Raw genomic sequence first — 26,716 nt, 5'->3', positions numbered from 1 at the left:
ATTCCATTAAAGTAGCTAAAGAAAGCCTAGCTCACCTTAAAAGGCCAGGCTGACACTAGCGTCATCTACCAATTAATGCCTCAGGTGGTTCCATTGACACACTTCCTTGTCTAATCAATGCTAACTCAAGCCTTGCCTGCATAGCCTTGCGTAGTGCACACATCCCGGGTACATATTAAGCCCTTATGAATTGATGAATGAAAAGACTATCAAAGGACGGCCCATTTCCCATAATGCCTTATGTTGTAGTTTTGACCGTGGGTGAGGGGGCTGTTCCATTTCATAAAGAAAGCTGTGGTCTTTCACATTGAACAGATTTACCCCACAAGTTGTCCAATAAGAGTTGAAATAAAAGTTGCCCCTATTGGGGACTCTGCACTCCTTGTAAAAGTATTTTACTTATTAAAATTGCTCTAGACTTTTAGACGTTTATATTCCTTTAAGCACTTAATTACTTCTGGAGTTGCATATGATCTGTGTAACTGGTGCTATATAAATTAGATTTTACAGATTAATTGAATTTGCAGACAATGTAAGAGGTTAAAGAGGGTTTTTATAATCTCTTTAATTTTCTAAACGGGATGTGAGCACAGAAATTTACCTCACAAACTGTCGTTTGTGAGTCTGTTTCTTGTCTGTAAGCTTGATCATTAGCCGGCCCCAGACCAGGCTAGTTCAGAGGCATATAAATTAAGGATTCATATGAGCCACGTTGATGGAACGCAACTCACACTGAATTAGGCCTGATTTATTGAAGTGAGCTAGACTTTTCCTTAATCCTGCTGGATGGAATACCCCCCAGTCATGGTCAGACTGATCAATGAAAACAATCTGTTCATGAATCAGCAGCATGCATGCCTTAACTGCATATAGCATGAATAAATAAAGCAATGGTTTGCATCTGTGACAGAGAGCCATGCCTTCTAGGTAGAACAGAAGAGGCACTGCAGTTGACCAGGAGCTAAGCGGTGGCTGTGAAGGGGGGCGAGGGGAAGCTACAAAGTGGACCATTGCTTGGTACTCACACGTTCCAGGTGCTTTGGCTTACACACACGTTTAGGCTCTGATTTCTTTCCCGCTGACAACGATAGTGATAATGACTGCTGGTAAAAACGCAATAAGACATTGTTAAGAAGTTTTTGAAACCTGTTAGTAAATGGGGTAATACTTCTAGACCTTTTCAGGCACCTTCCCATAAAGATTGGCTTCTAATGAGCTGTTAGCAACTTTGTGGATTAAACATAAAATATGTCAAGGTCAATTAACAGAGAAATGTCTCCCTTTCTTTGACCGATTCTTCTCTTGTCTCAGCTGCAGACCTAAACATATGTGTGCTTCCACAAGCTTCCATTCTAGACTGCAATCATCTCTGTTGAAGCACAGGAAGGGACCAGTTGCTTATTTTACATCTGCCAGTGAGGATGTTCACGAGGAGAGGTAACATGCATCTAAGAATACTGTTTGACACTCAGAAACTAACCCCCTCCTCACAGGTGCCCTGTCCATTGAATCAGGGTTCATAAGGTGATGGGTGAGTTTCTTCCACTACAAACCTGGCACTGATTCTTCCCAGAAAAAGGGCTACAACACTACAAACTTGATTTTGTAAAAAAATGAATAAAAAACTATAAACTTAAATATAATCAATAATACCCATCAGCAAAACCAGAAACAGGTACTTGTTTGGATATAATTGGATAACATCAATCAATCTCAATATATGCACCAAACAACACACACAAAGACAAGGACACAAGACAAGGACACATGCATGGCATACTCACCGGTTTGGACTTCTGTTTGTCAGTAATATAACATTAGAAAAGCTTTGCATGTGTTCTTTTCGTAGCAACATAAATGCAATTTACCAGTACTTTTTATTTCTTACTCTATTAAACTTATTAATACAGATTTGAGCGTTATTCTTACAAATCCATATCATTATATAGCAGATGAGGCAAGACAACATTGAAAAGACAATACAGGACATTACATGCTACAGCCCCAAGATAAAATGTCATTTGTAAATCTGTTTAATATTACTCTATTGCACCACAGAGCAGAAACAATGTAAATCATTTAAAACAATTGCATCTACAAAAACATGTCTCACCTGAGATGTGTCATTATCGCTGTGTACTCCATTCACTGACACTGATTGATTGAGAGTGGTCTGGTCCAGACTGGTTCTGTGTTTAAGAGTGACGGAAAGCAAGTTAATAAAAAGAAAAAACAAAGTCTGTTCATATTATACACAAACACCTTTCTCTTTTAACAAAACTGGGCTTTAGTTCACCTGGCTGCTGAATCATGTGCATGACTTTCTGCCTCAGACTGGGCCACTTCTTGTGCTGGGGGTGGTGTAGGGGGTCGCCGGGCTCGCTCCTCTTCCTCTCGCCTCTTCTGCATCTCATACTCCTCAAGCTGAAAATATAAAACAGGAACTCAGTAGTGCTATCTAAACTTAAAACCCCTTGAGTGGGAGGAAGATCCGTGCCAACGTTCATACATGTGTGGCTGATTTGCTGTTCATTTTCTGAATCTACGCAGCACCTCGGAACAAACCAGACCATTCTCAGATACACCACAAATTTTGATAGGTGATTTAATAAATCTCCACTTACGGTAGTGAGTTTCTCCAGGAGCACAAAGCGATCTTCCCAGGCTAAAGCAAGTTTCTCAAAGGCCTCATGGCGCTTGATTAGGCTCTCTACCTCATCCACATTTGAGCCCAGCTCTGCTGCTCGCACAAGAGGTTCTTGCCCTGCCAACCAAGACTCTGCCACACAGGCGTCTCGCCCGAACTGCAACACCTCCAGCACTGAGATTCAGAGAGGTAGAGAAAGAGGAAAACAAAAAGGGAGAGTGTACCAAAGAATGAGACATGCATATATTCGGGTGTATATATTCAGTAAATAAAACATAATTAAAGTGGCAACACAATAAAAAAATATGAACACATGTAGAGAAATAGTTAGTTAATATTTATTTTGCAATAGTGCAATCAAAAGCAATCACATAGGCAAACTTGCCTTGGAGAATATAATGTAGCGTGTAACCTGCATTGTGCATTTTCTTACAAGTCTTAACGGAGAAAATAGTTTGTGTCTCATAGGCTTTCAAACTGGAAATACCCATTTGTATTGTATCTGTTACATTTAATCTGAAGCAACATGTACAGACTGTACTTTCCCTAACCTTTTTTGCCATGGTCCTGTGAAATTCAATGTGCCTGTATACAGACTCTAAAACATGTAAAGCATTCATACCAATTTGTAAATGGTCCATCTTGTCTTGCCAGTTTTTGTTGATCCTTTCTCTCTTTTCCCCGAGTTGAGCCAGTTTCTCACGGATCTATGAACCAAAGAATGTTCAGTTATGAGACTACACATGCAAATGAAGCATATACTCAATATCAGCTATGAATTTGTATTCAGTTTCTTGAATAACACATTAACATGGCTGCAAACAACAATACAAGTGAACCACTGCACACTACCTCGTCAGATGCATAGTGATGATTGTTGATGAGAGATTTTCCCATGTCAATACAAGCAGTGAAGCTGTCTGCCCTGGTCTCAATCTCTGACTTGATGTCCTGATGATTGGCAATGACCAATCCTGCAGAAGATACATCCCTGGGACAACAGAAAGGAGAGAGGGGTGAATATTTAAATAAACTTGTAACACTAATTTAAAACAGCATTTATCAGGGTAAATGGAAATGGAAGCATATAGTAAAATGACAATCACCTGGGACTGTCATGTGCGTCAATCTGCAGGTTGACACCGTCCATCCAGAGCATGAGGTCTCGCACCATGTTGAAGAAGCGGAACTTCTCCACGGTGTCCAGCAGGAGGAGCCTGCGGGCCTGGCCTGCCTGCAGCAGGCTCTCCCAGGCAGAGGTCACAGCGTTTTCACTCCTCTGAATGTCCTCTGCTTTCTCCCCAGCATAGGCCTTCTGCAGCCGTGCTGCGTCATCTTGCACCTGGCTAACCTATAGTAGGTCAGAGAGGAAGAGGAGACATTCAGGTTGTTACTGACATGGCTCTCTTGGAATCCATCAAAACATCTCTCTATTAACAAGATAGCTGACCTGTCCACTGAGGGCCTGGATATCATTTTCGAAAGTATTGTGCTGTCTGTTTAGATGCTGAACAGTGTTTAGATCACGGCCAAGGTCAGAAGGAATGCCCTCCGTCTTCTCCTTAACACGCCCGAGCACCTCCATGGCATCCTGATGGAAGCGATGCAACTCAAAGGAGGCCGCCAACATCTGTGTGCGCGTGTCAATCAGCTCTAGCAAATCAGCCCAAGCCTCGTTCAACCCGTCCTTCCATTCTGCCACGCTGGCGTTCTCTGGATGACCGGACTCAATCAGGTCATCTGCCAGCGCGTTAACACCATCGACACGCTCTTGGCCTATTGTGCTGGTGTCACGAGCAAACTCCCGGAACTTGTCCCTCAGCATCTGTCGAAAGAAAGGAAAGAAAGAATAATCAGGACAAAAGTGGGAAACATAATTAAGTTAGCTAAATTTCCCTGAGCCATAGTGTCTCCAAAGCATGTGACGGAGAGAGGGGAAAAAACTCACTGTGACATGTTCGTAGTCCTGTCCTAGTTCATGAGAGCCAGCAACCACCTCCCTCTCAGCAATCCACTGTTCCAGGTCATCAACCTCTCGCTTGAGCTGGGTCAGCCGCAGTCTCTCCTGGAGCCGACCACGACGCTCCTCAGCCAGGTCTTTCAAGCCTGCGTACAGCTTGTCAACTTGGGCTTGCCGTAAAGTGATTCTCTCGCTGTTTAGATTCAAACCACAAAAAGCAGATTATTAGTGACGGGTATACAACTTCTTTCATTAAAAAAAAGGCATTCGGGGCCAATTGACCATTCCACATTCTGAATTTCTGCTGTATCACCTCTCTGGGTGTTCACTGGTGACCATGAGGCGGCTGCTATTGGCCAGCTGGTGGATTGTTTGGGCGTAGTCTTCGAGTGCCTGCTCCAGGACCTGGTGCTTCTTGACCATCACTAGTGCGCCTTGCTCATCCTTTGAGCGACAAAAAAAAAAATGTCTTTCTCAATTTTCTTTCTGAAGACAGCAGATTGTAAAACCCTAAGAGCACTTATATCTCTTACCTTTGCTTTTTCTTCTGACATCATGTGCAACTCTTGCTCTCCCATCCATGCCTCGGCCTCCGCTGCATCGGCATAAAACTGCTGAGCGCGGTTGGCCTCTATCAGACGGGCGTGGCGCTTGTCTGTCTCTGCGATCAGCTGGTCCCAGAGGTCCCGCAGCTCAACAAGACGCTCCCCTAGGACAGACTGTCTCTCACCTTCCACCTCGCTCTGAGTCTTGCCTCGTTTATGGATGTCATCGATGCGAGGCTGGTGGCCCTGGATCTCCTTCTGCAATGTCTGATTTAGTAACAGAGAAGGTGGGTTGGCATATTTCTGCAACTTCAATTTTTAATTCGGTCTATACTCAGTGAAGGTGTTTCATAATTTTGAGATAACTGTCAGTGCCAGTCACTCTCATCTTCCTTTATTTTATTTGTATCACAGTACCTGGTTCTTCTTGATTAGCAGCTGAACAGTGGGCAGGTCTTTTCCATGGTCTGTGGAGGTTGCCAGGGGCGACCTCTCTTTCACCCACAGCTGAGAGAAGAACAAATAAAAAATTAGCATAACAGGATACGCTAGAAAACATTAACTTACTCCATACTTTTACATCTAATTTACGGAGTAAGTCAGGTGATCCGACTCACAATTTCATCCTCCAAATCTCTGTTGAATTGATGTGCTTCTTTGGAGGCGAGTAGTCGCTGTCTCCTCAGTTTGAGAGGATCCTGAAGGTTGGAGAAGTTGTCAGTGACACGCCTCTGCTGGCCGTCCACCTCAGTGATTCCAGCGTCCTCCTGCGTCAGGACCTGAGCCTGAGACTGGAGCGACTGCACCTCCTTCTCTCTGACCTCCATCTGGCTCTCCAGCATCTTTCCAGGACAGGACGGAGATGTTAGACAAGATATTTGAATTTTTTATGTTTTTTTTTTAAACAGATTTAGCCAATTCCACCACATGCACTCAGCAAGTTAGGGATTTATAAATAGTATTTTAAAATATAATTTAAATTAAGTAGTAATAACATTTTTTAATTCCTGTACATAGTTTTTTGGGCACATTTAAAAATCAGACTTAAACATAAAATTTTTTGTTATATATGTGAATTTCTTGACAGCAAAAGGTGGCATGGATTGTGCTTGGCTTGAACAGTGTTGTCTACCTGATGCTTCTTCAGCAGGATGTTGACACTGGTCAAATCTTTGCCATAGTCATCGTTATGCAGCTGACCCTCGAGGTTTTTAAGCCACACGTCCAGAGCAGAGCAGCTCTGTGTAAAGAGCTCCGCCCTGTTAGCGTCAAACAAACACTGGGCCTTGGTTTGGGTGGTGCCCTCTAGCTCCTCCCACTGACGCTGCAGCTCCTCCAGGGTCTGCTGTACAACAGGTTTCAGCTCCGGCTTCTCCGCCACCAGCGCCTGACCCTCCTGTTGGGAGACAGCAAACAAGGACAAGGTTCATTTATGTTCATGTGGCTGCTTTGGCAATGACAGTGCAGGCAGACTGTCACCAACCATTATCAATCCCAACAACAGGCGGATGAATGAATGTCCAAGTCGTGAATTACATTTCAGAAAACTCTTATTTATTTTTTTCAAAAAGTGTTCACTCATTAATGACAAGACATTATAAAAAGGGTCCATACCTTATCAATTTTGTCAAGCCAGTCCTTGTTGGAGGCCAGCTCTGCCATGAAGGCCTGATGTTTCTGCCATTTGCTGTGAAGATTTCTGGCCTCATCATAAGACATGTCCTGTGCCGTCAGCATCTTCTCATTGATCCACAAAGTGAGCTACAGAAAAGAGAAAAGGGAATAAGGGCATAAGAATTATTTTTAATATCATGAACACAAATTTCCAAGCTAGATTCTTACAATTCAAGGAGCCATTTATATTCACAGTAACATTTAATTTTCACATATTTTCCCTTAAACATCATTATGGCATTATATCATTTGATTACACTTTTATTATTTTTATACCTCCTGTCCATCTTGAAGGAAGTGCTGAAGTTCACGATTATCCTTAAGTTTTGCGAGCAATTCATTTGCAGCTTCCTTATTCTTAAGATGCCTGGAGGAAATGAAGCAAGCTAAATTAGCTTTTTAAACACCAAAATGAAGAACGTTTAATGTTGACGGTATTAATGTGTGTTTTTTTCATTCTTATTTTACAGTAGCTCTTACCTTTCCTGGATGGAATCAACTTTTTCCTGGATCTTTTCAGAGTTTGCATTACTGTCGGTAATGAGGCGACGTCCACCCTCCACCACACCATTTATCTTTTCCTCACTGGCCTCTGTGGTGGTGAGGAAATCCTCATGCTTTTTAATGGCCTCCTCTGCTCCCTGAAGACTGGTGGGCATCTCTGTGTGGGACAGCACATACTCCTACACAGAGAGGGAAGGAATGTTACACATAGAGGACAGGAATGTTCAGTATTTGTTTAACATTTATGTTTACAGACAGTTTAGTTTACAATTTATTCACAAGTCATCATCATTATAAAATCTAAGATTTTGATTTTTTGCCACATTAAACTATGATTGTCTGTCTCTGGGTTTCATGAAATAAAAACAGACTTAATAAAGTGGCTTGCACTGTACAGATCCATGCATATGGCCAACTTACACAGTGCAGCTTACTTACAGCTCACGTTTAATTTGCTCTGATTTTGAGAGCTAGGTGTAGGAAAACACATAACTGGCTTAAATGTAAACAAAATCAGAAAAACTCACACAACCATAATAAAAACTAATATAGAGTAAATAATGAGTTTGTACTGAAGGTTAAGCATATTTATTTTTACCAGTACAACTCATTTGAATTTGATTCAAAACAACAGTAGTAGTGTATAGTCGTTACCTGGCTGTTGAGGAAAGCTTCTGCCTGCTTTGCGTCTCTCAAGAAGGTCTGGAAGTCAAAGGCTTGGGCCAAAAAACTGTGGCGATTCTCCCACATGCAACGCAACTCATGCCAGCCAGTGTCCAGTGCCTGGAGCCTCTGGGCCAAGAACATGTACTGGGAATCCGTCTGACCTTGGGTCACCTCCTCACCAACATCGCGCATCTTCTCATAGTCCTCCTTATAGTTGTCCACCTCATTCTTGATGCTCTCATGCTGGGCTAGCAAACTCTCAGCCTCAGGCAGAGAGGTGGGAATGTCCTCTGAGGCCACAGCTGTCTGGGTACGGGACAGCCAGGACTGGAAGTCATCCAGATCCCTAAGGAAGCCCTGCAGCTTGCTGGCTTCGCCCAACGACTCCTCACGCCGCTTCATGGTGGCGTTAAGCTCCTCCCACACCTCTTGAATCCCTGCCAGGCGTGCTTGGATCTCTCCAGCCTGATCAGGATGTTCGTTGGCCAGCTTTTCTGCCTCGTTATTCAGGTCATCCAATTTGCCCTGAAAGGACATGAACAATTATTTGAATGCAGAAGTGTTGACAAGACGCCTCAACACAAAGCCCAAATAAGCCTAATATTAATTTAACAGATCTTGAGATCATTTATTGCACATTTTCTGTTCTGTTCCCCTTCCTGAACAATAAGTCAATACAAGTGACCTTCCCTTACCTGAATAGCCTCCAGGTCCCTCTCCATGCCAGTGAGTTTGCGTTGCAGTGCCATCACTCCAGCCAAGTCATTGCCCAGGCCCTGAGTGGATTCAATCACCTTGGTCTTTTCCTTCATCCAAGACTGGATCTCATTACACTCTAAGTGATAGTTCTGGATGTTGAGGGCTGACTCTAGGCCGTGTTTCTTTTGACCAGCCAGCTGTTCAAACTCCTTCCATCTGGGGACCACACCAAATGTAATATTTAGGCTTAAATGCTAAGAGTGCTCATTGGATATAAATATATTTCTGTGTTAATTGGTAGGATTAACCACGTCTTATATGTGAGCTCTGACCTGTTATTTAGTTGGTCTCGTGTCTGGTGGATTTGGTCTTTGCTACGATTGTCGGAGCCCAGCAGCTGCTCGGCCACTTGGTTCACATCAGTGACACGAGTGCCCAGGTTGTTCATCTCAGGTTCCAGTGTCTCAAATCTGCAGCCATAAATAATAGACCAGTATCAGTTGACTCATTCATAGAGGTCGATCTAATTCACACTTAATATTTCCATTGCTAATGAAACAGTTGTTAGTAGGTTTTGAGGGTTAAGAATGAAACCATCATCATGTTTCTTCTTCATTGAATCTTCTGTATTAACACACTTCCCTTAGGCCCAAACTAACCTTTGCTGCACCACTTCCAAGTCTTCCAGTTTAGTAGGGATCTCCATGCAATGCAACCACTGCTCCTTCTCCTCCACCCAGAGCTGGCAGGCACCAGCTTCACTGAACATGCGATAGAGGGCCAGGGCACCTTCCAGAGCCTGCCGCCGAGCTGCCGACAGAGACACCAGTTCTTCATAGCGCTGCTCAATAGCAGGTACGCGACCCTCCACCTAAAGACAGTGACAAACAATAATTGAGTACAACAAACAGCATGTCATTTTTGAAGAAGCATGAAAAACTAAAAGCACACATACCTCAGAGGAATGTATATGGGCCTGTGGCAGTGCTTGGACCTGCTCATGCAGCGACTCGATGAGTGGGTGGTGGCTCTGGATCTCTTCATCTATCTCCCTCTGCTTGCGAGCTAGAGTCTGGGTGGAGAACTCATCGTGGCCTACCTCCTGACTGGAGACCTGTCTAAGAGTCTCCATGATCCATGCTTCCATGTCACTGGCGTCTGCTTGGAACTGATGAAGGGCCACCGCTTCCTTGAGACTCTGCTCTCTCAGCTTAGTTGTCTGGAGAGAAGATGGAACAAGAAAATCATGGAGAGAAAAAAAGCAATAGTTGGAGAAAATAGCTGTATACTGTACTAATACCAAGAATCATGATAAACACCCACCTCCTCCAGATGTGCCCACTGTGCACGGATGTCTTCAATCCTCTCGGTGACCTCCGGGGCTCCAAAGTGTCCCTCGTTAACCAAAGCTTCTCCGGCAGCAATGCTGTTACACAAGGGCCCGTAGCGGGCGGCCATCTCGTCTCTAAAGGCTTCGTGTTTGCTGAGCAGGTGAAGGGCGGAGGTGAGGTCACGGCCACAGTCTCCGCTGGCCAGGATCTGCTCCTGCTCTCTGATCCAGGCTGCTTCCTCTCCAACGTCCCACATGAACTGCCAAAGGCGCCGCGACTCTTCTAGGCGTTCTCTGCGTTGCCCAGCAAGCTGACCGAGCTCCTCATAGGCTTGACCCAACAGGTCAACCTTTTCACTGACCAGTCCTGGCTCGCACGGTTTGTAGGCTGTTAATTAGAAAAGGGCAGCAATACAAAGCAATTATTTCATAGTGGGCACAAATAGTTCAGACTAAAGCTACATGGCCTGTACAAAGACTGTGTAGGTATATAAGCATGTTTGAAGACTTACCCTGTTCATGAGAAGTGAAGCGCTGTGCAGCCGCCTGCACTCCCTTGATCCTCTCAGCCTGGGCTGAGATGTCGGCCTCTACCAGAGTGTGTTTCTGCCGTAGGTCTAAAACATCATGCAAATGTTTGCCACTGTCCTGGGACTGCATACGACCCTGGAACAGACACGGTTCAGTAGAATATTTAGTCATTTCATCTTAAAAAAAAACCAAGACAAATCTCTACCTCAACAGCACCTACAAGGTAGAGCCCTTTTCACACATCAACTCCAGACAATATCCAGAGTAACTGATCTGGATAATGTGTCGATCTACCTGTTCCCACATGCAGCAAGCTACACTCTAGATACAGTCAGAGTCACAGTGCATGTGTGAAAAAGGCTTAAGTTCTTTTTAAATACATATTTATAAATTTTAAATAATTGTATGAGCTATGTCTATGACAATATAAATGAAAAAAACCCAATAATAAGCTGACAACTGAATTTCAACAAACTTTAGCATTGGACCATTAACCTAAGCAAATACGGAGCCAGAGCCTTACTCAAATGACAGAGCAAATACAACTCCTCTAATCTGAGCCAATAGAGCAGAAGGCCATTAAATGACAACAGGACATTGTGCTTCAAACTGACAGAACATATAATTAACTCATATAATTAACTGTATACAAGGCTAGCATTCTAGTTATATGGTAAGGGATATTTAATAACCAAGAAATTAAAAGCGTGATTGTAGTTACTGAAGTCACTGAAGATTACAGAAGAAATGTATACAATTTTTCTTTCAATTCCGGGCAAAACAAAGAAATAAAAGACACATATACAGTATATCTCAACAGCAACAAAAAGTGCAACAATTGTTTCTGTAACATTTGATCTGAGGCAGAAATTAAGTACCCTTAATGAAGGCAGCCAGTCAGGTCAGCCAAAATGTAAAATACTGTGTACATGGCCAGAAAAGCAATTGCATTTAGCAATACCATTTTCGGACTAGCAGAAAACAAGTGTGTATTAAGTGTATTATCACAGCATGTGGGTCACCAGATTGAACAAAGACATGGGAAAAGCACAGACCCCCAGTGACTGAAGTCAACCTTAGTAAAGCCTTCAATGACAGGCGACATCAGCTCAGGCTAGGCCTGTAAAAAGCTCATTGCTGTGGTTAATGGTCCTCTGATAAGTGCAGACACTAAAGCTGCGAGAGATATATGGGAACAACTACTATCTTAATTGAGAGGATTAGGACATTCCTTTTTGTTGATTAAAAATAAAGCCAACAGAGTTCAAGCATGCAAATCAGTCGCTAATAATCACTTAAAAGCATGTGAGCACTATGTAGTTAAAAAAGTGTAAGCATGCCATGCATAGTGTTGAGCTGGTCAGTACCTTCATTTCTGCCATCCAGTCCATGATGTAGCGCATCTCCTCAAACAGTCTCTGTAGGTCACGATGGGCATTCAGACGCTCTCTGCGTGCAGCCAGAAGCTCTTTCAGGTATTCCCAGAGTCGAAGCACATTATCCCTTCGCGCAGTTACACGCCTCACATCATGGTAGTTTTCTGCTTCAAGCTCTTTGGCAACAGCCTCCACAGCAGCCACGCGCTCCCAATACGCCCCGATGTCTGTCTCAATAGCCTCATGTTTACGGGTGGCTGCTTCCACTGCTCCCAGGTCAGTTCCAAAGTTGTCCTGATAACAGAGGAAAATTAGCTTATCATAGTAAAACTACTCAATGTATTCAAGTCAGAAATAACAATGCATCAGTATTCACACATTTGCCTGTTTTTCATTAAGTATTTATAAATGGTTACCTGGGACACCAGCCTCTGGTTTTCACTTAACCATGTCTCCCGCATAGCTGCTTTGCGGTCAAAACGAGCAGCAAGCATCTCCAGTTTCTCCTGACGAATCAACTCATTTCTCAGTGCCAGTTCTCGTTCATGCTCTGCCTTTTCCAGTCGCTCCCATGCCTACCACACAAGTGAAAATACAAGAAGTTGGTACCATCCTGCAGCTACCTTGTACATACTAAACATATAAGTTAATTTTTGTATAAACCCATTAACTTATACAGTTAATGATAATCCTGTGGTAAAAGATATAAGTGAATGCCTATTTAACACATTGATTACCTTGTAAAATGTGGCATAAACATTATTTTTAATAGAAAACTATTTCTAACCCTTTAGAGACACATACCTTATTGATGTCAGAGATGAGTTTGCCGTCTCTTGGGATGTAGACTTTCTGATTGTTTGCTCTCATCTTGCTCTGGATAGTAAACAGGAGAACCTCCAAGTTTCCTTTCTCTGTAAATCTGTAAAGACAGACAGCATCTGTTCAACATACTGCAGATGCTTCACACTTTAGATCCTAATAATGGAAAACAAGCAATGGGTCGTTTATCGGGTTGTATTAACCCAGGTTACAGTTACTCACTTCGGGGGTTTCTCTACAGTCCGATAAGAGTTGAAAGCCTGGAGCTGGTTTTGCACAGCATTCAGTGAGTTAGCTAGCTGCCGATCATTGAGCGTCCCTATGGTCTGCTCAATCCACTTCAGCAGCTCTGAGGCCAGGGTCTCATACTTCTCTACCAGCTGGTCGGCCTCAATAGCATAGTCCAGCACCTGCAACCAAGAGATATCTATGAATCAAGGACATTGGTGGGCAAACACTCGGTGTACATGTAATGAGGGTTTTACTCATACATCACACACACACACACACACACACACACCTTACCTTGCCAATTCTTTTGCCCTCCACTGCCAGGGCTTTCATCTTGGAGAAGTAATGGTAGTAGGTTGCCACATAAGTAATGATTGACTTCTCATCAGGCTGATCAACATTAACATCTGAAAAAAAAGAAGTCAGCATGATCAATCTGGACTTAAACTATTGTAATCTACTGACAATAACCGTCATCCTGCACAAACAATATGGTTATGTTTGGCTCTCAAAACAACCTAAATGAGGAGTTAAATGGGTGCCGACCAGTTACTATCTTTGGCTTTTTTGTGATGACAGTGAAGTTGACATGTGAGGTAGTGTTGTCTAAGCTATAATTAATTCCAGTAATTCCCCATTGTGTAACCCATCAATCTGTTCTGGACAGCAGACACCAGCTTAGTGCCTGAGTGGACAGTGTCAGGCTGTCACCGTGACAGAAATGCTTCACCCACTCACCTTCTGGGTCCAGCAGCTTGGTAAGCCCGAGGTCCTTCTCAGCCACATTGAAAGCATTCTGGAGATTGTAGTGAGCGTTGGACCTCTTCAGGTTGTCAAACTCAATCACGTCAGGTCTGCAGAGGAAGAGGAACATTTACGTTTTTTATAAGTACAAATTGTCACAACAAAAAAGGGCACGTTGCAAGAAAGTTGCAATAGCATTCAGGTAACATGAATCATCATCATCTTCCTGCGGTATAGTAGACACAAGATTACAGTCAACTCCAATACAGTCTGTAAACAGACCAGGGTGCATTAATAATTCATTTGAATTAAGGTATAATCATATGCATGCAAACAGGCTTTTCATACTGAGTGTGGACTAGACAAGCTGCTCTAAGAGGGGTATAAAATTGGATCTGGGGCCTGCATATCATTTAGACTTTCTTTGCCAATAACCATGACTTGGTGGATAGAAATGGCTTTTCTATGGCTATATTATCATTGAGTGATTCCATGACCATGTCCAAGTTTTAACACACACACACACACACACACACACACAGAACCTTTTGCTCTACAACATGTTCTTAATTCCTGAAACATTGCACAAAAAATTGCCTGCTGTGGTGCCGTCTCTTGTAGTTTCAATAGGGGCCTGAACATGTAAACAGAAATGGGATGGTTCACATAAATATCTTGTGGTTCGGTAACTCCAACAAAAGCAATCTTTGGCATTCAAGTTTCAATTGTCACTAAGACATTGTTATGCCGTCTGATTTATTTGACTCTGGGGTTTACTCTATGTATTTTGCTTCAGTTCAGGGATTCATTTCAACAGAAGCAATTGATGGCAGTATTACCAGCAGGGTGTGCAAATGAGTTACCAAGCATTGCTCTTTATAGAAAATAAGTGGGTTATATTTCTGTGATCTAGGTCATCTTACTCCCCATTTTATTTTCATCCTTTTAGCCATACTGCAGACTGTTTGAAGGATGGGAGGAGTAGGAGGAGACCTAAATAGAAAAGGGTATAAAACATTCAAAAGAAGTGTGATGGTACCGCTACAGGTGCTCCTCATTAGGCAAAAAAATATATATAAGAAAGGCGGACGATACTGGACATCCTTCTTTGCTTTGCAGATGCTTATATAAAATCCTCACAAGAAAATACCTGTTACAAATAATTGTATCCAAGTACATGCCCAACAAAGGCCAGAGGTAGTAGGTGACATCAAGTACAGGAAGAAGTCAATGACCTGTGTTTGTGCACGATGGCACTGAACGCCAGACCGTCTCTCCAGCTGGTAGTGAAGTTGTGGATGTTGACATTGGGGTATCTGCAGAGGCCAGATCAAAAGTCATTAATCATTAACTGAACACAGCAAGATTCATGAGTAACTCATTCAGTAAAACCACAAATAGCATAAAGGATCAAATATATCTTTAACATATTAACAGTGATTATTAGGGATGAACATGACTAGTCGGTTAAACGTTCAAATGTCCGCTGCCTCACGAGTCGGCACCAGAAATACTAGTCAATTAGTAATATATTGCCCTGCACATGGAACAGTGCTGCTATCATACAGTCACAATTTATTGATGATCGGATCTTGAAGCGATCATACAAATGTGTATAAATTTGTCCAGTATGTGTGTCCGATGGCGGGCCTTTATCTTGGTAGCACTTACGTTTTATTTAGTTAGTTGCCATGTTTTGTCGTGTGCACTATCTTAATAATAAACGCACATTACAACGGCCTTTACTTTGACAGCTTGGTAATTGTCTAGAAGAATGTTAAGGCTCGTAAAGCGTTTAACCGTATAGTTTACATTCTGCTTGGTTTTCTCTGGTTTAGTGGCCACGTGCATCCCTAGTGCTTATCCTGTCTGATTAGGCCCTCCCTTTGTCTCTCTTCTCCCGCTCCTTTCTCACCCAGCAGTTTTCATTTGGCACCAAAGAAGCAGGGCTTCTTTAGCTGATTTCTTCTCCTTGTTGCCCTCCGTCTCCACACTGATGTCCTGGATCTGTCAACAGAGCATTCATTCGGTTGAGACTGTGCACAGATCATTTGTACGCCTAAGCCTAGATGATTAAACCTTACATGTAGCCTGCTGCGATCCATTATCTCTTAGTAAATCAGAAAGTAGTTATAAAGCCACAATTAATGACAGTGAGCTGCACTACAAAGGGAAATTAGCAGAGCCAAACAAAGTTACTCTAGAAGTTACCTGGAAGCGAAGGATAATGGTCCAGATGAGACCCAGGGTGAGGCGGTGATTCCCATCCACAATGTCGTGTGAACCCATGTTTTCAAGATGGACTTTCTGCTCCTTGAGAAACTGCAGGGCTTTGTCGACATTTTCCAGGCAGTGGATACGCATGCGGCCCTTAGTGGGCTTTGGCTGTGAGGAGCAGATAAAAATGAATCAGACCCATGTTGAAGATGATGACAACATACATTGGGGGGGGGGTCAATCGTAGGGTCCAGGTCAGGGTAAGAACAGAAAGAGGGGGTTGCTGTGTGATACTGACCAGCTGTTCTCCTGAGAGGACTTCCAGGAGGCGGATTAGCATGCGGCCATCACGCAGGTCAGTGTACAAATCACCAATGCGACTGGTCACTCGGCCCAAGTGAGAGTTCACCCATTTGGTAAAGGTCTTCTTCTGTACTGCTTCACGCTCATCTGGAATGGACACAACAGGCACATGTTGCCAAGATTACAATTGACTCTGCTGATTGAGATGCCACTGGCTTGAATATTGTTACTGTCAAGGAGATACATATTTACCAGCAATCAATTTTGCTCTGAGCAATAACCAATGTTATTCACACAAACTTTGATCACTTTTGAGGGCAGACAGGTGACAGTAAATCATATAAAGACTTAATCCTGAGCAGTGCATTTCACAGATTAGCTACGCCATTAAGTCTCCTGGACTTGTATTGACAGCTTAGTGAGAGGTTTTCCCTCTCGAAGTCAATGTTTACTGTTGGCTTGGGCATGTGTGCATTGCTAATGACTCTAATGATGTGAGTTGAGAAGAGAAAAGTGAGACTGCACAAAAAGGCAATGGTGGTTGGTTAGCATTTTAGTTTTTTTCTTACTGGAGCAGGACTCAAAAGAAAATCACAATAAATTAAGCTGTAAAAGCAGCTCAGACATATGGACCACAGGAGTAAGAAGCTAATCCTGCTCTGCCGCCTTACAAGGTGACCTCATTTCTAGGACACAAGCTCTCCCTGCCTTTTGAGAACACTGGTCTGTCATTGCACACAATGCCGTGCAACTTACACAAGTCTTCACACAAAACCCCTGAAGCCATTTTAATGATTTTAAATAAAACTAAGCCTACTTGCAACAGCATGAAATTAAATATAATGGTGGTGAATGTGTCTCAATAAAAGCAAAGCCTTCATATGTTCATATTATTCATTTAACAAACCAGACCATCACTGCGTGTCTAACTCTGTATTTTATAAAAGTTTCATTTCACTTGGTTCCATATCATAAAATCATCTTTGATGGGGAATGGTTTGAATGAAAACTGCTGACTCATCCTCTCCATTGAGTTTAATCATTTATTACATTAATAAACAACTTTGTTGATGCCACAAACTCACATTAGCCTTCTAAGGTATTTAAATGTTGCCTCTTTTTTCTTTCCATTGATTTATTCTTTGATCAAATAAATACGCACAGATTAAGGGTTGTAACTGAAAGCTTTTCTATTCAAAGCTGAGACTTTCAACCCAAATGCAGGGACCAAATATCAAAGCAGTTCATGCTACCGTGGAACATTTCGAAGGTCAGCGAGTTTAATTTATTCATTTGAAAAAGAAAGATTAAATCACACAAGGTCCCAACTTGTTTGCATTGAAAGTGAAATTGGCTGAACTATCATAAAGTGTGGTAAGATGGTATGTGGGTGGTAAGATGGCCTGGAGTAAAGAGGGGCCTAGTAACCATGAGGTCGCTGGTTCGATCCCTGGTACCAGACAGGAGGTTGTTATTTGTAAAAATAGTGGTGGCTGGTATTACATCTACGGTGCCCACCATCTCTACCATTGTGTCCTTGAGCAAGGCACTTTACCCCAAAACTGATCCAGGGGCGCTGTACTATGACTGACTCTGTGCTATGACCCCCTCCGAAGTGGAAAACTTGAGAGGGGATATGCGAAAAGAGAAATTTCAATGTGCCCTGTGTACAATTGACTTACTAACTTACTAAAGCTATTAGTGGCTTAGGAAGTATTATTGAGTTATAATAACTGTGTTTAGTTCATGAAGTCTATGAATGCTAAGCCACTCCAAAATACAGTAAGCAATGTGAGGTGAAGTGAGCAATTTGAGGTGACCAAAGACATCATGTTGTGCAATTAACCACTCAACCAACTGTCAGCTAAAAGAAAGAAGAACAGATTTTGAAATATCAGCCTTCTAGGGTGGTATAACCTCGCAGGATTTAACGATTGACCTGTTGCAGCTAAAGGTGCTACTCTACTTTATACTCTACGATAGAAGGCCTCTTTCAAAATAAGTAAAACAGGCAGCTAAAAATGTACTGATTGTATCTCTTTCCTGCTTGAGGGCTTGGTAACAATTGGGCAGAGCACACACATTAGAGACAAACAGATCAAAAGCAGATAAACATACATGTCACACAACACAATGAGATGGATATGTTGGTTTTCTCACACAAAGAGATTAAAGGAAATAGCAGCAAAAGTACACAGACACACAAGTCAACATGCTTATTTGGTAGGCTGGGGGTGAGGCAGAAACAGGATTATTCTCTCTTTGATATCTGTGCTTTTTCCTGTTATACAAATATATCAGACTGTTGTGGCATCAAGTGCAAACAGCGTAAGCTGCAGACTTTAGCTGCATACTGAGTATCAAAAAGGACTACTAAGCGATTTGAGGCTGTTCAGTGAGTCAGCAGAGGTGGATTACTGTGTCAGGTGAAGTACAGTGTACATTCCTCCTGACGCCTGATCATGTTGTGACAGCACCCAGCACTCAGGAGGAGGCAGTGGGGAAGTGGGCAGGGGTCCTAAAGGAGACATGCTGCTACTTAACTCTACCCTGCTGGTGCTGCACAGCTAATCACAAGGCTACTGAAAAAGAACGCAGGACAACACAAACACAGACGTCATTCTCTGACATGTGAGCTTATTACGGCAAGCAAACATAAACCTGTCATCAGTTGCGGCTACAATACATAAGGGCAAAACTGGTGCAGCTGTTTTTACTAACAATGTGACATTTGGGGATTGTGTTATTAGTGCACGGGTGGATATGTCAACCGTAGTATTTGTTCTTCCACTTGTGACTGGCTGATACTAACATTACTTTTCACACCAGCCTTGAAACATGGACAACTTTTTTAAATCATTTTCAGGGGCTGCCAGCTGTGATAAAACTGCCCTATACATATTTTGACACACTTATCATCCAGTACTAAATCAATATTGGCTGAGTTTTATATCAATCAAAGTAAGTACATACTATGTGTAGTTTGGATTCAATAATTTTTATTTATTTGTTTATAACAAACGTGAGCATTCAAACGGTTTCAAAGTTCCCCTGACTATTCTGGACCTTTGTTTGTACTTCTTCTGCCTCTTTGTGACAAAATGTTGAGACTTTTCTATGCAATGGTCTTCTCCGTTGTTTACTAGTGGCAGACGACAAAAAGTTGTTACAGGCATCACTGAATGTTTCAAAAGCATATTTGGGCATGCCCAGTCACTTTCAGCATTTTTGTCTCGGGTCGTAAGCTTTAAGTATATGTAAGGGATGGGGACTTGCATTGCTTCACCAGTGTCCTCTCTCAAGTTGAAGGTACTGGGGTTTAGGCCACTTCTGCTTTCTTATTTAACCCCCAAACAAACTTATGCAGCGTTGATAATGATCATTATCTGCAGGTAATCCAAGGAAATATGCCGCCAGACTTAATCTTGTCTGTGGGGCTCATAGAGGATAAAGTACGTGATAAAGGACAAGTTAGACTGATACAACACTAACAAAGAATGTCTGGGTCCAAGGCTCAAGCACATCTATGAAAATAAAATAAACTGACTGGAAGTTGTCCTGCTCCTCACAGGTTAATTACTTTCAGATAAGGCAATGGCACTCTGCCAATAAGAAGTGATTGTATTTTTATATTTCTGATACATTTACTTCATGCTCAATGATGATCATTCTTTTTGATCCCTCAATTGGCCCTTCGTTCTGCATAAACATACAAAATGTTCAAACAATTTGACAGTGCCAGAAGTTGGATGGAGGCTAGGAGTCAAAGAGTTATCTAAAGTGACTACAAGGAACTTTCAGTGTTTGTTGATTCTAGCAGCCCCTTTGGACACAAGTAGTAGTGTTTTAAAGACACCAGCACCTGCTGTCATAAAGATCTTTGCTAGTGTGTGCATTCGTTTTGGAAGCGAGTGAATGACAGACCCCATGATGCATCGTGATGAGGTAATGTATTTCTATGTGCCTAGGGAAGATTAAAAAAATTGGTAATATGAAAATGTTGAAGCAAATAGAATACTAAATTCCTTAAATAATCAATAGCCGCTGTCCTATGCTGAAGCTTGACTTGTCTACTACAATGTCAGCATTTACCCACTGTGGCATAATTTCAGCAGCACAGAGGATGAGTGACTCCATCCTTAAATAGCATATTGTAGTAAGCACTTCATACAACAGCATCAAATACTGCAGATTTTCTTCCCTTTTTTTATTTCCCTGACCATAAGCCAACAGGCTGGAATACTGTCTTGTGATCATTTCCCAACCCCTAAACATGTTTGTTTTAAGAGGTTCAAAAGAGCAATAGGTCTGTACTGCCAACAATGTCATCTCATTTCATCTTCTGGCCAGGTCATGCCTTCCTCCCTTGCCATTCCTGGTTCCCTTTCTAGCTGGGATGACATGCCCTGATTTCGTAAATTCTTGACATCCTGTCCCTCACCCGCCCTGAGCTTATGTAATGGAGTGCCTCTGGTTACCCTGTAACTACTTGCATCAATCTGTCTGCTTTAATCTGCTTAAATGACCTTCTCTTGGACATTCCCACACGGGCAAGATTATGGTAATGTGCCAAAGGGTACAATGGAAGGCAGTCATTAGACTTTTCTCTTGCTTTCAGCTCTGCTCTTAATAAATAAATATTCAAACTACTGTATATTGCAAACATTGAAAACTCCAATAAAATGCATTCAATATATTTAGAGAATAAAACAACTCATTCTTTGCTGAATTAATACTTAATAAAAAGGTATTTAAGTGTACAAACAAAATAGTAAATCTAAATCCAAGTTGGTTTGGTTTTAATTTACCAGATAGTTAGCATGAATTCCTCTAACAAATAATCTATTTCTCAACTGTTTTGCTGTCCGAGATTACAGAGTGGAGCCAAGGCACTCATTAAAGGAATACTTGGCATCTTGAATTTTAGTCTGTTATTTGTCTGCAGAAAGTATTTATCACACCCAGTAGTGACATACACAACAAAAACTCAAGAGTGTCAACAGTAGCTTAACAACTTTGTGGTTAGTGGTGTTCTCCATTCTTTCTTGACACCAGTGGTTGTTTTGAGCCGAGAGGGACAACTCAGACAGCTGTGGTGTGCGATACTTCTTGGATGCCATAAAAAATGCAAACAATGAGGACCTATCATCTTAGAGTACTTGTAGGAGGAGTAGCTATTTGTTGACAATGTTTGACCAAACGTGGGGAAATTGATTAATGATAAACACTTGGCTCCAAATCTTTAAATCTGCCACTATCTACCTGACCTATAGGACACACTTTGAGGCTTGTTCCTTGTGGATCAGAGGGGCTTCTACAAAGGTCACTTTGAGTTAAGATGAGCAACAGAACAGGGCTAACACCACTCAAACTCAAATTTGAAAATTCAATTGTGTTTTCCTTTGAAGTAATAATTAACATAGGTTAACCGTTAAAGGTCTATCTTTACTGTGCACCTTCAAAGTCAACATTTGCTCTAGTTATATAACAGTATTAGGAAGTCAGAAATATTTTTTCAAAAAAATAAATCAGTAGCTGTGTAATATATACTGTATTAGGATGTGTTGTACTTTGCACTTGTCAATGTTTGATCAAATTATTGAATTCAAATAATATTTAATTCCTTCAAATAATTGTGTAGGAAATTTTTTACATTTAATATTAGCCGTTGATGTTGTGTAAGGGGGTTCCTGCATATGAGACCAACTGTTGCAAAACAAAGTGAAAGTGCGATGTACATGCTCTGACATTTCTCTCTACAGAAGCGGAACTGCCCTTCCTGGGGTATGTCTTTGAAAGTACAACGGACGCCTTGCCACATGTGGCATGAGTTATTTTTACATCTTTCTTCAGTTTGAGGACACAAGTGTAGAAAGTCCATGGGTTCTGCCCAACTCTAACAGGTTTGTTCATACATTGACAAAAACTGACTGGGTGAAGAAGACCTCTGTTCTCTTTTCCTCGTGTAGACAGTAAAGGCACTAAACATGTACTTTAGGTCATGCCTCTCTGCACCACCTGCAGCTGCAGCTCATAATGTGGAGGATATGGGGAGGAGGGGATTGGTCAAGGCCAGTCCCATGAGAGCGAAGACAAACACAGGCACCTCTCAGCCATAACATCTGGAACAAAAAGGGTGTGAAATCCACAAGACAATAATTGTGCTAAAGCCTCCAAATGGCACTTTGTTGTTACCCTTCCAAGTAGGAAACTGTCAATTTTAATAAAAGTGTATAAACAAAAAGGTTTTGTTTGCGTTTGGGGGTGTTTGTATGGTGAACCTTTGCCAGAGTAATGTGACTCTGAGTTACAGCTGGAGGCCAGTAGAGTTAAACCTTTCACTAAGAGTGTTAGAAATATTAAGTTACAACATTCAATTCATAGTGCCTTAATAGACTTGAAATTTGACCTCAAATGTGAAATTGATCTCTTCCAGTATCTATTCAAATCCGTATATTTATTTATTTATTTAACTTTTATTTATCCTCGAGAGACCAATTGAGGGGTGACCCTCATTTACAATGACGTGGAGATATGAAGTATAACAACAAAAATGATTCTGACCAAGACGGCAAAGCCTTCACTTGGAGAGAAGGAAAAAAAAGTACCTTGGTCTCTTTTTTGAGATTTGACTTAACAGACCAGATCTGTACTGGGCGGTTTGTAGAGGTGTGCTTTGGCACGGTACGGATGCAAAAGCACAAGCACAAGTACAGACGAGGGCCCTGATGTTAACTATGAGACTGTTCCCCACGACCCACTACTTCCATGACAAAAATGTAAAGTTGCCAAAGGGCTCAAGTTGGTCTCATGACGTTTGCTGCAAATTTGGTCGGATAAAAATATTCAAAAACAATCAGATACTCATGTACTCTTCAAAAACCAATCCACGCCTGTAAAGACATGGTGAGGTTTTGACAAGAAGCAATCGTGCCTAGGCCCAGATCTTTTGGAACAGTGTTGAGTAAAGGGTGGGCCGGGCCAGTGGGGGAGGAGGGAAGGAGTACAATCACGCTTAAGCACGGTTCAACCGGGCCAAGTGTGAATGACCTGAGTAAAAATGATTGCAGAGGCAGATTATCAGTACACAACTTGATAAAAAAAACTACCTGTGTCTAGTATTTTCTATTTAAATAACGTCATCTTGCTAATGCCTGCTGAGTGAAAGTCCAAACAAAGTCCACAGCAGTTGACTCAGGGTGCAGGTAGATAGGACAGTGACCTTTGGATCCGGACCATGAGCCTTTACCTAACACACTGTCTAAACCAAACTTGCTAGATTGGCACCACGATCAATAATGGAAGTATAAGGCAAAATCAACTTCCACACAAGGCATCTCTTTGTTGTACTGATGTGAGGGTGAGTGGAAAAAAAGAAATATTTCAAATCATTAAACATGTCTCCCTTGGCCATAGTTATAAACTTACTAGGTTTAGTCTTTACCGGTAAGATATCATTTTCCACTGAGTTAGATCATGCTTTGAAACCTGAAACTTGAACCTGAAAATCTGTCTTTACCTATGTCCAGCCCCTTAAAGTGACAGTAATATGTTTACGTCATATATTCCATCGCAAGTCCCTTTGTTTGGATATTAAACTCTTAAAATGGAAATCAATTACAGAGTTGAGGTCAAATTTTCATCAAAGAAGAAAATGTTGGGAACCACTGACCTCCAAACCACAAACTGAATGAAGGAAAACACAATGTTTGTTTTGTATGCATACACAAACAATTTTTGAAATGCTTCCATCTTCTAAACGTGGTTGTATAGTAACACCAAACTATGTCTATGTATATACTGTGTTTCATCATCCGTGTTGCTATCATGGATTTACAGACAGAGAGAGGGAGTGACACTAGGAATGAGCCTCAAGGCTCGTCAAACTGGAAATACAAGTGGGTGTTGCCAAAATGTGTTTGTGCATCTGAGAATAGGAGTGTGTGAGTATATTTACAGTAAACTCCATCCAGAACATATCCATGCACCGAGATAACAAACAAAGTCATAAGGAGTTTGGAATATGTATTACAAATGTGTTTGTAATCTTAAATTAGTATTTCTATATATTCATAAATAGAGTATATGTTTGAATTAACTTTATTTCACAATATAGAAGTGTAAATAAGTCCCATCACTGCAAATTTGGTGACTGATCTCTGACCCCAAAAAATAACTTGGTGAGTTAAAGGCTTTTCCTGCCTGACAAGCTGATGTGTAGGTTCTGCATGAACCCATAGCTTCTTTGTGCATGAGGCTGCATGTTTGAATGTGACTATGTTGTAAATCTTATACATTTTAAGTGAAAGCTACCGTCTCTGCTTTGCCAGTCAACTGTTGAGTTGCACATTCAGCAGACCAGTCACTTCCTCTGTGGTAATGAAGATTTTGTTTAATGTGGGAGAGTTAACATATGTTGGTCCACTACAAGAATTTCAAACATTCAGAAAGAGAAGAGGTAGCCCTCAAGTAAAATGTAAGACAGCTCTCCACTCCAGAAAGCAAACAGGGAGGGACAGGAAGCTTGCAAAACCCTGTGATCTTCATGCACACCACTGACTGACACTATAGCATGAAAACATGCAGCTACTGCAAATACTTTCTGTCTTAGTCAAAGAGAATCTAAGATGTCTAAAGCTTACAGGAACAAGCCAAATTATAATACAAAGACATTCATACAGTAACAGAAATGTAGAAGGAACACCACAACTAGTTTAAAGGCCACTCAATACAAGCATTTACAGATTCAAATCTGACGGGGAGTCCCCCTAAAGTGAATCATTTTGGTATTGGGAGGGAGTTGCACTTAAGTTACCCCAAAATGTCTTCAGTTGCGCGACACAACCAGAGACCTCAGTGATTTCTGTTTGTAGGATCTTGCAGACCTCTTTGGCTTTAGCCACAGACAGAGCCGTGCATTGTAATAAGATAAGAAAGGACAGGTGGCCCAGTGATCAGGTGCCAGACTGCCTGCCTGCCTGCTTGCTTTAGACCTGAGCTGAAGCCTACTGTGGCTCTCCTCAGTTCTCTCCACATAAAGCTCTGGAGTAGTACAGAATTGGGAGGGGAGTCTCACAACCTTAAGTATTTACTGTAGGACTACCTCTGAAGCACTGTCCAGTTAATTTTTCTGCTTTAACTTACAACAGGATATGTGTAAAAGGGTACCACATCCAATTATCAGGCTTATCAAGAACGTTTAACATAAATAGACAACCGACATTACTAGGACAACTGTATTTTCAAAGTATACGGACTTAGCCAACCTAAACAAGCAATTGGATGAATATTTATTACAAATTCTCAAATGGAATGAAGTTTCCCTCTCAACCAAATCAACAGGACAGTGTGACCCTTACCTTGCAGCTGTTTAAACCTTCCTTCCAGGATGTTGGAGTATTGCACCTGATTAACAAATGCTGCTGGGGACAAGCAGGGCTCACTGTCCCTGTGGTCAAACTCCATGGCCTTTTTTTCTGGATATCTCTCCTTAATATTCCTCTTAGATAGAGAGTGAATTAGAGTTATCCTGCATAGCACAGCAGAAGCAACGTTCACACAAAATAATTATCAAATCCTTTAATGTTGGTTTTCCCGAGGATGAAAGTTGTGTTCATCCAAAATGCCTTGTTTATCCTCTTCTAGATTCCCTTAATGCTGTGCCTCAGTAGGACACAACACAAGTTTGAAAATGTTGCCGCGTGTTCTTTCCTTCATCTACTGTATGTCCCACCTTGTCCAATGAAAACACAGCAATGAGTGCCCGGGTGGAGGATTTTTTCAAAGAATCATCTCAAACAAAACTGAAGAACAAAATGTTCTCTTGTTTCAACTCCTCCTGTGAAGAAATGTTACCACACTTGTGGCCTCTGAGCAATGTAAAAACCTTCTCCCTCGTGGTTCAAGCAAATGAAAACTGCCTACTCCTTCCCTCCAAACTCTGAAGCAGAGCAGGCTAAGCGGCTGTGGTCGGATAGCTGTGTAAACAAAGCCTGCTGTGCCGTCTGAAAATTGTGTCATTTGCATAAGGTGTGTTTGAGGGAGGAGCACAAAGGAGAAACATGGTGGAAGGGGGTGTGGGAGGAGGAGGTATAGAGGTGGACTAAACCATTAGAGCTCTTGGCTCAGTGTAACTTGAGGCGGATTATTTAACTCCACCTTAATTCCAGAGAGAACCTGTGGCCTGCCAAGAAAGGTATATCACGGCAGTCCCCGTCGGATTGGGTCCTCTTATCTCGTTGTCTCGCGGTGTGGGTTTCATCTTATTTCTACCACTCTCCAAGATAATATTTAATGTCCTTTTTTTGTGTTCACGGGGGCTGCTCCATGATCAGGCGTTAAGACAGGAAGGAAGTTATCGAGTCACACAACAAGCTCTTTCCTGCCTGAACAAGATTTTCAAATTGTGAGCGTGTCTGTTTTGTCAGGCAGATGGTTAGGCATGTGTTGCGGTTACCTGCCTAAAAC

At 41.9% G+C, this 26,716-nt stretch overlaps 1 protein-coding gene across 3 annotated transcripts in view; it reads right to left on the bottom strand.

Moving 5' to 3' along the window:
* The window catches only part of sptbn2 (spectrin, beta, non-erythrocytic 2), a 32,063-nt gene extending 5,841 nt beyond the window's left edge, over positions 1 to 26,222 (bottom strand). The window contains exons 1-35 of one of the 3 annotated variants that reach the window (XM_080041267.1): positions 25,609 to 26,222; positions 16,245 to 16,396; positions 15,941 to 16,114; positions 15,645 to 15,736; positions 14,965 to 15,045; positions 13,724 to 13,839; positions 13,280 to 13,392; positions 12,977 to 13,164; positions 12,737 to 12,854; positions 12,349 to 12,507; positions 11,924 to 12,226; positions 10,538 to 10,691; positions 10,019 to 10,413; positions 9,651 to 9,914; positions 9,355 to 9,566; positions 9,028 to 9,165; positions 8,692 to 8,911; positions 7,985 to 8,521; positions 7,307 to 7,509; positions 7,103 to 7,193; positions 6,767 to 6,913; positions 6,285 to 6,548; positions 5,770 to 5,994; positions 5,570 to 5,659; positions 5,141 to 5,419; positions 4,921 to 5,051; positions 4,596 to 4,800; positions 4,098 to 4,472; positions 3,754 to 3,998; positions 3,500 to 3,638; positions 3,270 to 3,354; positions 2,625 to 2,821; positions 2,297 to 2,424; positions 2,114 to 2,189; positions 1,026 to 1,103 (exon numbers count right to left, since the gene is read on the bottom strand). In XM_080041267.1, the coding sequence (XP_079897393.1) occupies positions 1,026 to 1,103; positions 2,114 to 2,189; positions 2,297 to 2,424; positions 2,625 to 2,821; positions 3,270 to 3,354; positions 3,500 to 3,638; positions 3,754 to 3,998; positions 4,098 to 4,472; positions 4,596 to 4,800; positions 4,921 to 5,051; positions 5,141 to 5,419; positions 5,570 to 5,659; positions 5,770 to 5,994; positions 6,285 to 6,548; positions 6,767 to 6,913; positions 7,103 to 7,193; positions 7,307 to 7,509; positions 7,985 to 8,521; positions 8,692 to 8,911; positions 9,028 to 9,165; positions 9,355 to 9,566; positions 9,651 to 9,914; positions 10,019 to 10,413; positions 10,538 to 10,691; positions 11,924 to 12,226; positions 12,349 to 12,507; positions 12,737 to 12,854; positions 12,977 to 13,164; positions 13,280 to 13,392; positions 13,724 to 13,839; positions 14,965 to 15,045; positions 15,645 to 15,736; positions 15,941 to 16,114; positions 16,245 to 16,396; positions 25,609 to 25,714 (6,480 nt within the window). In that variant the 5' untranslated portion in view covers positions 25,715 to 26,222. The remainder of the gene's footprint in view (positions 1 to 1,025; positions 1,104 to 2,113; positions 2,190 to 2,296; positions 2,425 to 2,624; positions 2,822 to 3,269; positions 3,355 to 3,499; positions 3,639 to 3,753; positions 3,999 to 4,097; positions 4,473 to 4,595; positions 4,801 to 4,920; positions 5,052 to 5,140; positions 5,420 to 5,569; positions 5,660 to 5,769; positions 5,995 to 6,284; positions 6,549 to 6,766; positions 6,914 to 7,102; positions 7,194 to 7,306; positions 7,510 to 7,984; positions 8,522 to 8,691; positions 8,912 to 9,027; positions 9,166 to 9,354; positions 9,567 to 9,650; positions 9,915 to 10,018; positions 10,414 to 10,537; positions 10,692 to 11,923; positions 12,227 to 12,348; positions 12,508 to 12,736; positions 12,855 to 12,976; positions 13,165 to 13,279; positions 13,393 to 13,723; positions 13,840 to 14,964; positions 15,046 to 15,644; positions 15,737 to 15,940; positions 16,115 to 16,244; positions 16,397 to 25,608) is intronic. The other 2 variants (XM_080041268.1, XM_080041269.1) reach the window with 2 other exon arrangements.
* Positions 26,223 to 26,716: the final 494 nt, after the last annotated feature.

This window comes from Ammodytes marinus (genome assembly GCF_949987685.1).
Source record: "Ammodytes marinus genome assembly, chromosome: 14".
Lineage (NCBI taxonomy): Eukaryota > Metazoa > Chordata > Actinopteri > Uranoscopiformes > Ammodytidae > Ammodytes > Ammodytes marinus.
This window is presented reverse-complemented; position numbering and strand designations above follow the sequence as displayed.